Source organism: Leptopilina heterotoma, unplaced genomic scaffold (assembly GCF_015476425.1).
Source record: "Leptopilina heterotoma isolate Lh14 unplaced genomic scaffold, ASM1547642v1 Lhet_54, whole genome shotgun sequence".
Lineage (NCBI taxonomy): Eukaryota > Metazoa > Arthropoda > Insecta > Hymenoptera > Figitidae > Leptopilina > Leptopilina heterotoma.
In genome coordinates this window covers 1712409-1729472 of record NW_025111118.1, presented here as the reverse complement: position 1 = coordinate 1729472, position 17064 = coordinate 1712409, and the positions used below count along the sequence as shown (strand labels likewise).

Below are 17064 nucleotides of genomic sequence, written 5' to 3'. Positions count from 1 at the left end.
TTGGAATTCTTGATATCAAGGAATTTAATTAAATGAGAAATTTAATATTTAATTAAACTATTAGAATAAAATAGTTAATTAAAATATTAAATTAAAAAATTTAATTTTTCATTCAATCAAATTCTGTAAATACGTTACATTTTTCATTTTAATTAAAATAAATTTCAATCAAGTGAAAATTTGTCTTGGGAGATTTAGTGGAATATTGATGCTCCTCTATTAAGATTAAAATTAAATTAAATTTAGAAAATGTGATTTAAAAAAAAACAGCTCACAAAGTGTTAGATATTCAAAATTAAAAGAAGAAAATAAATAACACTTTTTTTTTGGAAAATTTTAACAAAATGAAATATTTATCTCAATTGTTAAAATAAATTTTAACTACTGTATAATATAATCTTACTCTAATTTAAACACGAATTAATTTAATAAATACATTAATTAATTAACTTTTTGTATTAATTACTTAAATCAATTAATATACCATTAAATAATTTCATGAAGTAATTAAACTAATTAATTTCTCATAAGTTGGAAGACTTGTCGATTGAATAACTTAAATATTAAAAATGTAGTTTTTATTCTCAAAAATAATTTACTGGACAAATTTCTATGGAAATTTGTCTATCAATTTGTATAGAAATTTGTTTAGTAATTTTTATTGAAATTCATCTAGAAATTTTTATTGAAATTTGTCTAGAAATTTGTATACAAATTTGCCAAGAAAATAATTTTTTTGAAAATAAAAACTACAAATTTGAAAGAATTAAAAAGCATCTAAGATATTTAACTTAAAATATACAAAAATTTGTCACGATTCTCAGAATAAAAAACTTCTTAAAAATATTATTTAATGGTAACAATCAAACGTCATTCATTCACATTTACATAAGAATATTTTCACTTGATTCTTGCAATTTTTTTTTTCTATGTAAAATTTGATATGTTTAAATAATTATAACTTCGCAAACAAAGAGGTCCTTCAGTTTTCAAGTAAAAAAAGAAAAAAATTTGACATTTTTCACAAGAAACATTTTATAATTGTTATTAATGTGATGAGACTTAATATCGTCGGAACTGTGTGACTCGCACTATTACACAAATCACCTTTGCAGAAGCAAATAAAAACTTTTTTATAATCCATTGTTGTATATGCACATCTCTCCTCCCCATCGTCTGGACCTCTTTGGAGGCAAGTTCTTTCTGTAGCTACGTCATGTTCTGAAAAGAAATAATTTCAATCTTATTCATTATGATGATATTTGATAATATATTTAATACTATTGTTTTAATATATTATTTTCAATTGTTATTTTTATTATTATTATTACTATTATTAATTAATATTTTTATTTTTATTAATTATAGTCAAACAAACTGTATTTAAGCTAATTTTGATTTAAATTTGAATCAATTTGACTCAAATATAGTTTAATTGACTTGAAAAAATTATTGTTCGATTGAACTAAAATAATTATTTGACTAAATCAATGTTTGAGAAAATAATAATTTGATTAAAATTATATTTGCTAAAATAATTATTTGATTAAAATAATATTTGCTAAAATAATTATTTGATTAAACTAATATTTTCCCAAATAATTATTTGAGTAAAATAATATTTGATGAAATAAATTTGTTTGATTAAAATAATATTTGCTGAACAACTATTGATTTAAATAATATTTGGCCAAATAAATATTTGATTAAAATAATATTTGAACAAATAATTTTTGTTTAGATTAAATAAAAGAATATTTAATCAAATAAATTTGTTTGATTAAAATAATATTTAGTCAAATAAATATTTGATTAAAATAATATTTCGACAAATAATTATTTGATTAAAATAATATTTTCCCAAATAATTATTTGATTAAAATAATATTTTCCCAAATAATTATTTCATTCAAGTAATATTTGCCCAAAGAAATGTATTTATAATTAAATTTAAACAATTATTTGCCCCTAATAATATAAATTATATAATTAATTTCAATGAAATTTATTTCAGTCTTTCTATTCTATGAGAAAACGATATCGTAACTGACATGCAATTTCGAGCAAATTTGAAATCATTGAAGAACATTGAAAGCTGAATATAATTGTATAAATATAGTTAAAACAATATAATACTAGATCTAAATCGGAACAGGAGACTTTAATAAATACTATTCATTCAGAGCGTTACATTATACAGATGAATCATTGAGGACATGATGTGAATGATGAACGCACTTCATGATATACACTGTATATAAAATGCTTTGATAATCGTACATTGATGACCCCCTTAAAGACTGCATTCTTCAGTAATTTTATTTTATTTTATATACAAAATATTGCGAAAATTCATTTTCTCCATTTAATCAATTAATTAAATTTGAAAGGGAATAAAAAATTCAAGTAGAATTGAAAATGAAAATTTTTTTAGAAGGTGTTACACGAAGAAAAAAATTTATTTGATTCAAATAAACAATTACTTGTTTATTATCAAATAAATATTTATTTGTATCAAATGATTTTTATTCCAATAAAATAATTTTTATTACAATAAATTAATTTTTATTCAAGTTAATTCATTTCTATTCAAATCAAATAATTTTTATTTCAATTAAATAATTTTTATTCAAATGAATGAATTTCTACATTGGAATCAAATAATTTTTCTTTCAATCAAATAAACTGTATCTGAACCAATAATTTCAGTATATTTGAAGAAAAAGCCATTTAATTGATTGAAATAAATATTTATATTTATAATAGACAAGTAATCGGTTATTTTAATTAAATAAATATTTTTCAGTTTGTACTAAGGTAATTAATAATATTAAAAAAAAAATTCTGCTGATGCATTTTTTTTTTACATGGAAAAACCATTGTGTAGATTTGAAATCAGCAGTGGTGTATGATTAGTCATGGGAATAATTCCATTATTTTTGTAATTACATACCACTATTGATACTTCGACCCTGAATAATTTTTGCACACCATCCTGATGCACATGGATCTGCTTTGACTCCTCTTACATTCTCAATTTGTGTAACATTAAAGGTAAATTCATCCTTACAAGTACCCAACTCTCCCCTCGATCTGCAGACAAAACATCTTCGTAGAAAACCTGTGAAAATTATAAAATATTAAAATCCAATTATTACAATTCTATTATCTAATTATTAATTTGGTTAATTATTTAATTAAACTAATTAAAAGAAATTAAATTAATTTAATTAAAGTAGTTAAATTAATTAAAATTAATAATTACATTAAAATTAATTAATTAATTAATTTATAGTTAAAATTAATTATTTAATGATGGAAAAATAATTGTATTCTTCATTAAAATTAATTAAATTAATTCATTAATTTAATTAAAATCCAATTAATAATAAAAATAATTAAAATGAATATTACAATATTATTAATAAACACTGAAAAAAACTTAATTTGACTCAAATAACCGATTAGTAGTCTATTATCGAATAAATATTTAATTGAATCAAATAATTTTTATTTAACTCAAATAGATTATTTTTATTTTAATTCGTATATTTTTATTTTTAATTTTTATTATTATATTTTGACTGTTTATATTATTATTATTTTTCAATTTCAGTACTCATAGCAAATACCATTAAATTGACTCGAGTAAAAATTATTCAATACAAATAAATATTTATTTGATAATTAATAATTGACAAGTGATTCGTTTATTTGAATCAAATAAATTTTTTTCAGTTTAATTTTAGTACAGTAATTATCAAAATGAATAATATATTTTATTATAATTAATATAATTAGTAAAATAACTAATATAGTATAATTCTGTAAAATATTTCCACTTCTTCAAAAAATGAAAAAGGACAAAGAGTAAAAATACTCGAAAATATAGTAAATAGTGGAGTATTATTAAGTGACAAGAATAATATTTAGCAAATAAAAATAATAATAATTTAATAATATAATTCATTAATAATTAAAAAAATAATATTCAAAAATTGAAAAATTACTTTTTGAAAAATTCTCTTTGATATTAAATCATTTTTTTTTGTTTCGCATATTTTTGTCAAGAATATTTATTTTAATTTTAATATGTATTAATTTCTTAGTTATGTACCTATATTGTGTTTCTTTTTTTCTTATTCAAAATATTGTTTTCAAAAAAATTGAAATTCTTTATTCCCTGAAATTATTTACATTTCACAGATTGATGAATCTTTAATATTTATGTAGCAATTGCATGGAACATTTAATAATAATTACAGGTTTTATATAATAAAAATGTTAGAAGCATAGCACATAGTCAATATATAGGAGAAAGTAAAGTTCATGAGTATGTACGTACCGTTGACTTGAAGTGGAATTTGAATAGCGACAAAGAGGGAAAAGATGGTTAAAAAATTTGATGAATTCATTGCAGTTTTTTTCTTTTTGGATTTTTTTTCTAAAGGGGGAGGGGAAAATATCTCAATTAGAGATTAACACAATATTTTTTTTATCGATTAGTTGTTTAAAACACAGCCATTTTGGAACGCGATGCTGGAAAAACTGAAAAGAACCGGACAGGCAATGTTTGTGCCCCTTTCACTTCTCCTGTTGACTTCAACATTTTGTTGTGGAGAGTGTAAGAACCTTAGAAGGCCTTTGCTTAATCAGGATTACACTCTTGGATTAAATCCAAGATGACACGCGACATTACATTCCATTTTCTTTCCCCTTCCCTTTTCTATTAATTTTTCAAAATACGTAGAAAAAAATTAATTAAGTAAATAAATAAATTCTAGTAAATAAATATCAATTTTTATTTATTTAATTTTTTTTACTTATTTTTTAAATTAATTTATTGTATTTATTTATTTTTATTATTTTATTTGTTTATTATTTTTATTTATATTTATTATTTTATTTATTTATTGTTTTTATTTATATTTATTTTTTCTTTTCCGAATAATCGAAATATTTCTTCGTTTAAGGGCATTTGAACCATGATGACGTCACAGCATTAAAAAACACATGCTTTGCAGAACCTATGACGTCATAATGGTTCAAATGCCCTTAAGAAGAGTTAGAATATTTAAAAAAATAATTTAGGAGCATCAAAAATGTTGTTTTTGAATTTAATTAATTTTTATAAATTAATTAGAAATTATTGAATTAAACAATTTTATTGATAGGTATTATTATTATTATTATTCTGTTTGTTAAGTATAATAATTATTCATATTTGTTTATTATTATTAATATTATTTACATTTGCTAAAAATAATTTTTATATTTGCTAATTATTTGTATTATTATTTACATTTACCAAATAAATATAATTACTAGGTATTATATTTTTTTATTAGAATTTTTTACAATTCAATTATTTGCTATATTTTTAATTAAATATTTCAAAAAATTGAAATAAATAAATTTTTGATAAAATTTTAGTGAAAATAATTGAATTTTTTCTGGTATTTCAATTAAAATTTTCATAAACATTAATTCTAACGAATTTTAATTTAAAATTATGAAAATAATTGAATTTTAAAGAATTTCAATTGAAAATTGTTAAAATAATTGAATTTTAAAGAATTTTAATTGAAATTTGTTAAAATAATTGAATTTCAAAGAATTTTAATTCAAAATTGTAAAAATAATTGAATTTTAAAGAACTTAAATTGAAAATTATGAAAATAATTGAATTTTAAAAAATTTTAATTGAAAATTGTGAAAATAATTGAATTTTAAAGAACTTAAATTGAAAATTACGAAAATTATTGAATTTTTAAAAACTATAATGACAAATCTGGAGATAAAAATTCAAGAATGAAAATTTATTTAATACAATTTTTTTGAAAATAATTGAATTTTTTCTGGTATTTCAATTAAAATTTTCATAAACATTAATTCTAACGAATTTTAATTTAAAATTATGAAAATAATTGAATTTTAAAGAATTTCTATTGAAAATTGTTAAAATAATTGAATTTTAAATAATTCTAATTGAAATTTGTTAAAATAATTGAATTTCAAAGAATTTTAATTCAAAATTGTAAAAATAATTGAATTTTAAAGATCTCAAATTGAAAATTATGAAAATAATTGAATTTTAAAGAATTTTAATTGAAAATTGTGAAAATAATTGAATTTTAAAGAACTTATATTGAAAATTACGAAAATTATTGAATTTTTGAAAACTATAATGACAAATCTGGAGATAAAAATTCAAAAATGAAAATTTATTTAATAACATTTTTTTGAAAATAATTGAATTTTTTCTGGTATTTCAATTAAAATTTTCATAAACATTAATTCTAACGAATTTTAATTTAAAATTATGAAAATAATTGAATTTTAATTTAAAATTGTTAAAATTATTGAATTTTAAAGAATTTTAATTGAAAATTGTGGAAATAATTGAATTTTAAAGAATTTTAATTGAAAATTATGAAAATAATTAAATTTTAAAGAATTTTAATTGAAAATTGTTAAAGTAATTGAATTTTAAAGAATTTTAATTGAAAATTGTGAAAATAATTGAATTTTAAAGAACTTAAATTGAAAATTATGAAAATAATTGAATTTTCAAAAACTAGAATGATAAATCTGGATATAAAAATTCAAAAATGAAAATTTATTGTAAAAATGATATTAAAATATTTATTTAAAAAAATAATTAAATAAAATTATTTTAAACAATTTTAATTGAAAATTGTGAAAATAATTTAATTTTAAAGAATTTAAATTGAAAATTATGAAAATAATTGAACTTTTTAAAACTGTAATGATAAATTTGCAGATAAAAATTAAAAAATTAAAATATATATAGTAAAAAATGATGTTAAAATATTCATTTAAAAAATAATTATATTTATTGAAATTTTTTATAATTTAATTATTATTACTATTTAGATTTTATATAAACGAATAATAATTATTAACTAATATAATTATTAGTTTTTTTTGTTAAATATTATTATTTATATTTGCTAAAAATAATTATTTATATTTTCGAATTATTATTATTATTTATATTTTCTAAGTACTATTGTTATTTGCATTTGCCAAGTACAATTATCATGTTATTTTTATTTATACTTTAATTAATTAATACTTAATAGTTAAAATAAATTAAATCATAAAAATGCCTATTAATAATAATTTTTAAATTATTTAATTTCTTCCAAGTAAATTTTACATAATTTTAATTACGATTTGAAGGATAGAAAAAGTACCATAATAATTATTCAACAGCCTCGAAAAATGGTTTCTTCTCCCGTTCTCGATTTTTTAATTCCTCGTAATTTGGACTTTCGAATTTATGTCGTCGTTGAAAAGCAGCAACTAATCCAGAGCAATAGCAAAACGACGTGAGTAGTAAAATAAATCCCAAATACATCAAGTGACGAAGAAAAACTGAAAGAATAGAGAAAAAAAAGTTTTCATTACTTTGAAGTACCCGCGCTTTTTTAAATTTTGAATTATTTCTTTTATCGATCGAGCAAAGAGTTTCTGGGAATTTTTACAGATGGCGCCTTTTTTTTTAAATATGACGGTTCACTAAAGTGCCGATAGATGGCTACTTGACTTGTTTCAATGTGAAAATCTCTCTCACAAGTTGTAAAAGGTATTGTGCGATTACTATATAAGGAATAAATTCACCCCTACCTTTCGTACTTGCTTCGGCAGTACATATACTAAAATTGGAACGATACAGAGAAGATTAGCATGGCCCCTGCGCAAGGATGACACGCAAAATCGTGAAGCGTTCCACATTTTTTGCTAATTTTAAATTTGATGAATAATTAATAATTCATAATTAATTAATTATCATTATGGGGGGAGGTGAATGTAAATTAATTTTCTTTTATAATTATTTACAATTATTACAATTAGGTATTTTTTTATTATATACGTGTTGGATATAAGACTAATTTTTTTTTTTATTTTTTTATTTTATATTCTCTTTAATGTAATTAAAATCAAAAAAATTTTTTTTTAATTACCTTGTGTAAGAATATCCGAAGTAAGTGCGACAATAATTTTTAATTGCATCATTTTTACATTATTAGCATAACAAGTATAATTTCCCTCTTCGTCTTGTGAAATATCTTTTTTATAAAGTGCACGAATTTATATTAAATTATTTATTATTATTAATTATTATTTATTAATTAATTCATTAATAATAAATATTTTAATATAAATTTCAAATTGTATAGTCATTTATTAAATTAATGTTAAATGTAAATTTTAGTAATAATTACATATTTAGTAAGGAAATTAATAATTTATAGTATTCGTATTAGCATTTATAATTTATAATAATTAATTTATTAATTAGTAATTAGTAATTAGTAATATTGTAATAAATTAATTATTATAATTAATTATTTATTTATAACTATTTAAATATTTTTCTTTATTTTCTTATCCTTATTTCTTTATCTACTATTTTAAATTTATTTATTTATTTATATTTATTATTGATAAATTACTAATATTTGTTTATTAAGATAAATTAATATTAATATCAAAAATATTAATAATTGTTTATTATTGATAATTAATTATTAATATATTTTTTCTTCAAATTAAATTTTTATTAATTAATGAAATTAAGAATTCTTTTTTAATTTTTTGCTAATTATTGAAATTAAAAAATATTTTTTATTGTTTTTGTTTAAAATAATTACTAATTGCCTTTAAGATAAAGGGTTGAGAAGGTATCGATAAAAACTCTTGGTTCTGGATCTTTTTTGCGGAAAGAGTGTCCTTTTCCTTTTTCCAAAAGAAAACCGCCTTTTCTCCAAATTACTTGTGTTTCTAATGTTGATCTAATTTAATAATAATTATTGAATAATTATATAATTAATTTTTAATTATTATTAATTAATTTTTATATAAACATTTTAATATTATAACAATTGAAATGGTAATTGAAATGGTTTTCGTATATTGGCAACTTTTTTCACTAAATTATTTCTTTTTTTAATTAAATTTCTTTAATTAAATTATTATTATTATTGTTGTAAATAATTAAAAAAGATAAATTATATACTCAGGACATGATATTGATAAATGAGCTCCTTCCTTCAAAACATATTTTTTCTTGTATTTAAATTTGTGGGGTTTAATTTTTTTCACTTTTTTACATTTTTTACATTTTTTCTCTAAAACAAATTCAGGTAAATATCTCGTTGCACTAATAATTCCAGGATAATTATTTAATGCAATTGATCTAAACAAACAATTATTTATCATTCAAAATTTTTATTTAAAAAATTATTTAATTAAATTATTATTAATAATAATTAAAAGAGTAATAAATAAAAAAAAGAACATTAAAAAAATATTTAGTATATTTTTCACCTGCAGGGCAATAATGGAGCTGATCGAAAAAAATTAATTATTGTTTCATTTGATACCTTTGTAATAGTCTGGAATTAAATAATTTTTGAAATTAAAGAAGAATTTTATTTTTTAATATTATTATTGAAAATTATAATATTTAAAATTTTAATATTTAAAAAAATATTTAATTAAAAAATTATGTTTTTTAATTCATTTTTTTTTTAATATAGAACTTTTTGTTTTGAAAAATTTTTATTATAAAAATTATTTTCATTTAAAATAAATTAATTTTCGTAAAATAAAATAAATAAATTTCTTTTAAAATAAACAAATTAATTTTTTTTGTTACTTCATTAATTTTTGTTTTTATTCTACAAAAGCCTTGTCTAATTTTATATCCTTTTCCAAATTTACAATTTTCACAAGGACTCCAAGGGCCCCATTCCGATATTAATTCCATTGTTATTCCCGCTTTTCTTATTAATGAAATCTCTTTCATTTTCGAAACCTAATAATTTTAAAAAAAACTCTGATAAAATTAAATTAACTAAAAGTATTTTTTACTTTAAAAAAAAATTACTAACTGCAAATCTCATTGTAACTGGAATTAAATAAGTTTCTTGATATTTTTGCCAATCTGATAAATTTCCTCTTGGCAAACTTTCGGTCGATTCAAATTCATAAACAGCTGGAATAATTTTATTTTATTTTTTTATTGATAAATTTTTATTTTTATTTTTTTTATAATGAATTTTTATTACTTTTATTTTTTTTATTAATTTATTTTGATTATTTTTTTATCAATGATTTTTCATTATTTTTATTTGTTTGTATTAACGGATTTTTTGTTATTATTTTTCTATTTATGAATTTTTTTTTTATTTTATTTTTTTGTTTACATACTTTCTTATTTTTTCTTATTTATGAATTTTCATTATTTTCAGTTTTTTTTTATTAATTAATTTATTGTTATTAATAAACAAAAATATTAATAGTTTAACATTAATATATTAATAGGTTCTATAAAATAATTCTTATTATTATTATTAATAATTTTTTAATATTATAATTACCTTCCAATCTGTAATTAAATTTTTGGTCCATTTCTTCTTTTTGTTTACCATGACAACGATAAATTCCAGAATCGTTTAGACTGAAATCTTTAATTATTAATGTTAATTGAGGACTAACATGAATTCTATTTAATGACATATTATTATCCATTCCAATTTCGACTTCCTTTTCTTCTAATAATTGATAACGATCTTGTACAAACCAAATTTTCGGTTGCTGATTAAATTTTTCCCCACTGGAAATAAAAAAATTATTTATTTACTTATTAAACAATTTTATTGAAAATTTATTAATCTATTAATAAATTATATTAAAAATGAATTTATTTATTAATAAATTTTGTTATTAAATTATTTTTTTGTTTATTAATAAATTTTGTTAAAAAATTATTTTTTTGTTTATTAATAAATTTAATTAATAATTAATAATTTAATATTTATTCAAAAAATTATTTTATTCTCCGTTCTTACCAAAAATGACAATAAATTTTTATTGTTGTATTTAATTCACTGTCAACTAATAAATAATCATCAATTTCTTCAGATACTATTAGTCTATCTCTTTCCCTGCAATATTCTCTAATTTCTTCTTTATCCAAAGAAATTGTATTTCTAATTTTCACCGAGAAAATTATCAATAACATTATCGTGAAACAGATATTTTTCCTAAATTAACAATTAGTTTATTATTAAAAATTTACGTAGTTTATATTTTATTTCATTTTTTACTATTATATAAATAATATTAATTAATTACAAATTTAATATTTTGTTTGAAAAGTATTTCTTTCAAAAATTATAATTTGAAAATTACCGCCCGGAAGTGTTTGTGACCACCAAGTTTTAATAAAAATTAATTAACGTCAAAAAGAAACGAATTCACCCCACTAATTAATATTGGAAAAATACTTTAGTAACTTATTCTCTCAAATAATTAGTTTTATCCCATTCAGGGTATTTGATTTTTAGTTATAAAATTACATTTAAAAAAATACTTTTATTACCGGAAGTGACAATATTCGTAGTTTCAAGCGGGACGCACGCTAGGCGTTTTGTCGATTCCCAGCATGCATCAGTCAATTTCAACATGGCGGACACGATTGAAAGTAAGTGAGATTCTTATAATTTACGAAACAATTAACTCATAAAAAATTGACATAAACTTGTAATTAACATATTAATTGAAAATAGAACATTGTGACGCGTTTGCCATTCATTTTGTTTATTAATTTCGTGTACAATTAAACTTACAGTTGCATTTTGAATTTACCTTGAGTGGCTGGGGTTTAAAATTTCAAAAATGAACAATGTAGAATTCAAGCGGGACAAAATACATTTTAATACATTTAATTGTTTTCCACGCTCTATTTCCACCGAATAAATCATTTTACATTGATCTTAAGTTTATCGGAATTTTTATCTATTCACGATATTAATGTGTAAACACAAGAAGATCTGTGAAGCTTTTCCCAGAATTCCGTCAAAAAAAGTTTGGTTATGTTTTGCTCCTAACATTCCAGTACAATACCGAATGTCCAAGTGTCGTCAAGTGTTTATTACCTGGGTTATTGATAAATCATCGTGTATTTTAAATGAATTTGAACAATTATGGATTGTATGTATTTCTTTATATTTACTTTTTTATTGATAATGTTGAGAATGTTGAGAATATTGAGAAAGTTACGAATTTGGGGAAATACGAAGCAGGAGAGTTTTATTTTTAAAACATTGATTGAATTTATTAATTCACGTTGTTATTTTAGTGGAAGAATATTTGTTTTATTTTTTTTTTTTTTTTGTTAATTGGAATTTTGTTTGTTTAGATGAATCAGCTGAGACTTTGCTCTCCATTAAGAATGGAGGTTATCCCACGGTGGATCAAATTAAAACAGAGGTTGCCGACGATTTAATGGATATTGAAGAACATCAAATATCGACAAATTCCTTAGATTCAAGTATGGAAACAGATGACAACGAACCAATGGCAGAATTTGGTCCAGCTGCATTGGGATTACAACGTGTTGGTTCACTGCCTCCACGTAAACCAAAACCACCAACACAGCCAATTCAAGTTTTAAATCGACGTGGAATGCCTGCGAGAATAAGAAAAAAGAATAAACTCTTCTACGATGATATTTTAGTAAATCATCCCCATCATAGGCAAGTAGCATTTATTCTTTTAGTATCTATTTTCTTTAGTGTTTTGTTTCACCAGATTTTAACCAGTAATTTTTTTTTTACAGAATAAAGAAAGAACCGGGAATTATAGACGTGAAACCATCGCCGAAGAAATTACCACGTCCCTCGCCAGCTAAGAAACAATTACGATTAAGTGACACAAAAAAAATTGTCACAGTAGTAAAAGAACCGACTTATCAAACACCGTTGAAAGTCGAGAAGGATGTCGATAAATCAATGCAACCATCATCACCAGATAGACGAATTGGACAAAAAATAGGAATGAGACTGAGAAATTTATTGAAATTACCAAAGGCACATAAATGGGTTTGTTACGAGTGGTTCTACAGCAATATTGATAAGTAAGTGACAAGGAAATATTTATATTTTCAGAATTGTCACAAGTTTCAGTTCATCAATTTCCCTGACTTTACTGACATGTGGCCATCCTGATTTTATATCAAGTCTAGAAACTTGACAATTTATTAAATTAATTTTTCTTCTTTTCAGAACACTCTTTGATGGCGATAATGATTTTATGATTTGTTTAAAAGAATCATTTCCACAATTAAAAACACGTAAATTAACACGAGTCGAGTGGTGTAAAATTCGACGAATGATGGGAAAACCAAGACGTTGCTCGCAATCATTTTTCGAGGAAGAGAGACGTGAACTTGAGAGAAAACGACAAAAAATTCGCATGCTTCAACAGAGAAAATGTACGGATATTCATGTTTTCAAAGATTTACCACCTGAAGTTCCAATGCAACTTGTTATTGGAACAAAAGTAACAGCTCGACTACGTAAACCTCAAGATGGATTATTTACTGGCAGTATTGATGCGGTGGATACAAGTAATAATACTTACAGAATTACGTTCGAACGTGCCGGACTTGGTACGCACAGTGTACCCGATTATGAAGTTTTGGTGAGTTTAATTCTTTTTATTACTTCAAAAATGCAATTTGAATATTATTTTCAAATGCAAGAAGCATTTTTTACTGTTTACTACTATTTTTCGATCTACTATTTGGATACTTTCTTTTACATTTAATTATTTAATTCTGTGGAATTTAATTAAAATAAATTTTATATTTAAAAAACTTTAATTTTTTTACTTTTAAAAATTATTTTTAAATATTAATCGTATGTTTAGAGAATTCTAACTCGAAATTAGGAAAATAATTGAATGGAAAAATTTGAAGTTATTATCAGGAGAAGAAAAGAAGTTTTCCTCGAAATCAGGGAAACACATAATGGAAGTTTTGTGATAACCCTGAATAAAATAAAATACCTAATAAATTTAATAGAATGAATAAAATTAGTAAATTAATCTTACTTTTTTTCAGGCTAACGAAGAGCCGGAAACAATAAGTGTGGCATCATTTACACACAAATTTAGACCCAGACATGTTCAATATGTGCCTTCGCCTGCTTACATGTCGAAATTAAATTCGCCACGATTAAATCACGATCCTCTGATATCAAATGCTTTGATACCGAAAAAATCGCACATGGGTGGCACAATGAATGGATATCCCGTGAAATTACTCGAAAGCATGGTGAGAGTTAATAAAATACTCGTCGACAAGAAGGTGAAGGTGCAAAAGCTAAAGGAAATGAATACAGACGTTGAAATGAGAAGATCACTCGGCGAACCTTTGCCTGCTGATTTTGAAAGAAAATATGCCGGGTAAATATTCTTTCAAAAATTTTTCTTCAATAAATACAGAATCAATTTTTCATCTGTAAACAAATTTGAGAATTATTCTAGGGATCGCAGACTGACCACCTTTTCATCATTTTTTTTTTTTACCTATTTTGTTAAATTTTCAAGAATATTTTTCATCAAAACTAGTTTCTATTAAATGAATATCATTTTAACTCATATTTTAATTTAAAATTTACCCTAATTTTAATTGATTTATTGAAATATTTATTACAGAATTGTCGTGGAGCTAGAAAGAATGAATTTGGCGCTTCAAGAGTTTTTGAATGAAGTTCAGGAAATGTGTGTGGCCATTGCGCCGGAACCGAGTGTCGCGGCAATGCTGGCACCCTCGCATCTCAGAGAAAAATGCAGACAAGAAGCCGCTGAAATGGTGGCCAAAAATAATATGCTCAATGATAAGGAACCAAATAATATGAGTCAACTTGTTACTGATTTAACAGCATTGATACTTCAGGTTAAGGTAATTTCTACTTTTTTTTCATTTTCTACATTTTTTATCCAATTTTCTCTAATTTATCATATTTTATATGATTATATTATTATATTTATATTTACCCTTTCATTGGGTATTTTTCAATCGGTAGAATATTTTTTGGTAAAAAATATATTTAACAAAATTTCTACTATTCACATTTTTACTTTTAGAAAAATTTGTAGATTTCATGTACAATATTCTAAAATCTATATTAACAATCTTTGTATTTGAAATAATTTTTCTTTTTAAACGTTTTAAATTTAAAAATTAATGTACTGAAAATCATTGAATTCTGGCAAAGTATTTATAAAAAAATTTGAAAATAATTGAATTCACTTCAGGAATTTTATCATCATTTTTTTCAATAATTGAATTCTTTGTAGAAAATGTAATTAAAATTGAATTAAAAGTAATTTAAGCATTATCAAGCTTTTATTAAAATTCTTTAAAATAATTAAATTTTTTTGAAGAATTTATTGGAATATTTTTGAAAATTATGAATTTTTTAAAAATAATTTTTACTGAAAATTTTGAAAATTATTGAATTTTATGAAGAATTTCTTTGAAATTTTAAAAGTAATCGTGTTTATTATTAATTGCAATTAACAAATTTCCTATTAAATTATAATAAAATTATTAATTAGAAAATTTAATTCTTTTAAACAATTTTATTAGAGTTTTTGTAAATAATTACATTTTTTTAAAGAATTTCATTAATTTTCGTAAAAATAATTTCAATTGAAAATTTTTAAAATAATTGAATTTTTATCTCTTGAAAATAATTGAATGTAAATAATATTTTTAAAAATAATTGTATTCTTTCCAGAAATTTTATTAAAATTGTATTGAAAATAATTGAATTCCTCCGAAACATTTTATTATTTATGAAAATATTTTAATTCTTGCCGAAAATTTTCTTACTTATAAAAATAATTGAATTCTTGCGGAGGATTTTACAATTCATAAAAATAATTGAATTGTTTCGAAGAATTTTATCTGAATTTTTGAAAATAATTCAATTTTTTGAAGGAATTTTATTAACAATTTTAAGAATATACAATTTTTTAATTTACAAAATAATAATAAATGGAATACCGCGTTCCGCGCGTATCATTTGCTAGTGTATGATATTTAAAGAAAAATTTCGATTCTTGTTGTAAAAATTGATTGTTAAAATTGTTTTTAATTTGATTTAATTAATCTTTCTATTTTCTTTTTTCAGTGTCTATCGGATTCTGATAAAAACGCCTATGAATTGCAAGTACTTCAAGGCACAATGGAGCAAGTGAAAACAAAATTAAGTCCCCAAAATCAGCAAGTATTTCAAAATTGTGTTGAAGTTCATATGCAACACATACAACTTGGCTTAGGTCAATTGGGCGCATTGACGCCATTCATCTCGCAAAAAATTTAGCACTGAAAATTCAAGTTTTTCATTCATTACTTTTCATCTCTGAGTACAAGATTCTGATCTATTAAAAGTAATCAATCGGTAAAACAATTTATAATTATAATTATAATAGTTCAAATCTCGAGGATAATAGTTTTAAAGAAATTTATACAATTTCAGATTGATTGAATTTTATTTTTTATTTTCAGATTTTTTTTTCTTTTCACAATATTATGCTTTTTGAGAAAAGTATCGAGACATGTAAATGTTTGATTCTAGAGAAGAGATTCATTTTTTTTCGTATTTAATACAAAATATCTGTGTAAAGAGAATATTTCTCGTCTGATACAATTCTATTATAATAGAAATTTAAGTTTAAAAATATATTATGTTTTGTATATATATATTAAAAGTGAAAAGAAACGTTTGAGGAAATGTTTACATGACTCGAATATAAAAATGAATAATCTTTTTTTTTTTTTAAAGATTTGTGTAACATTCCGATAATGGTTAATTTTCAAAGATTTCTATATATTAACAGTAAATAATGAAAATATTTTTATCTATTTCAATATTTGATGGGTTATTAAAATTTTTTTTTATTTTTTCTGCAAACATAATGGAAAAATTAATTTTTTTTTTAATTTTTAAGAAATGTTTATATTTATATTACGTGTAGAATAAATTATGTATAAAAAATTTATATTTGGAGAAATAATTTCTTGACATGTTCGCAGGAAAAAATAAAGAAAAGTCTCCCTGAAATTTTTGAAAGAAAAAAAAGAAATGATAGAACATTGACAATATTTATATATCTGCCATTAATTTAAAAAAAATCTGAATATTGAGAATACTTTGTAAAAAAAATTGTAATTTA

The 17064-nt window shown here is 21.3% G+C and overlaps 3 protein-coding genes and 1 non-coding gene across 6 annotated transcripts; 2 read left to right on the top strand and 2 right to left on the bottom strand.

Moving 5' to 3' along the window:
• Window positions 1-834: 834 nt before the first annotated feature.
• Window positions 835-4639, bottom strand: LOC122508385. The gene is made up of 3 exons (XM_043621686.1): window positions 4346-4639; window positions 2954-3121; window positions 835-1221 (listed from the first exon to the last, which is right to left on the bottom strand). Exons 1-3 carry the CDS (start codon window positions 4413-4415, stop codon window positions 1022-1024), a joined length of 438 nt encoding a protein of 145 aa, XP_043477621.1. The 5' UTR covers window positions 4416-4639; the 3' UTR covers window positions 835-1021.
• Window positions 4640-7228: 2589 nt separating this feature from the next.
• On the bottom strand, window positions 7229-10563 carry LOC122508519. The gene is made up of 4 exons (XM_043621932.1): window positions 10413-10563; window positions 9924-10027; window positions 9715-9847; window positions 7229-7401 (listed from the first exon to the last, which is right to left on the bottom strand). Exons 1-4 carry the CDS (start codon window positions 10561-10563, stop codon window positions 7229-7231), a joined length of 561 nt encoding a protein of 186 aa, XP_043477867.1.
• On the top strand, window positions 7659-7765 carry LOC122508563. The gene has a single exon (XR_006302247.1). It is a non-coding gene; the product is annotated as a U6 spliceosomal RNA (small nuclear RNA).
• Window positions 10564-11455: 892 nt separating the features above from the next.
• LOC122508431 (protein lin-9 homolog) lies at window positions 11456-16571 on the top strand. Of its 3 annotated transcripts, XR_006302232.1 has the most exons (8): window positions 11456-11518; window positions 12236-12572; window positions 12656-12952; window positions 13101-13518; window positions 13940-14283; window positions 14536-14782; window positions 16020-16289; window positions 16397-16571. XR_006302232.1 is itself a non-coding variant. In XM_043621773.1 (7 exons), exons 1-7 carry the CDS (start codon window positions 11500-11502, stop codon window positions 16209-16211), a joined length of 1854 nt encoding a protein of 617 aa, XP_043477708.1. In that variant the 5' UTR covers window positions 11456-11499; the 3' UTR covers window positions 16212-16352. The 3 variants fall into 3 exon arrangements, 2 of the variants coding, with proteins under 2 accessions (XP_043477708.1, XP_043477709.1); XM_043621773.1 differs by lacking the exon at window positions 16397-16571 and having other exon boundaries at window positions 16020-16352; XM_043621774.1 differs by lacking the exons at window positions 11456-11518; window positions 16397-16571 and adding an exon at window positions 11875-12027 and having other exon boundaries at window positions 16020-16352.
• The last annotated feature ends 493 nt before the right edge of the window (window positions 16572-17064 follow it).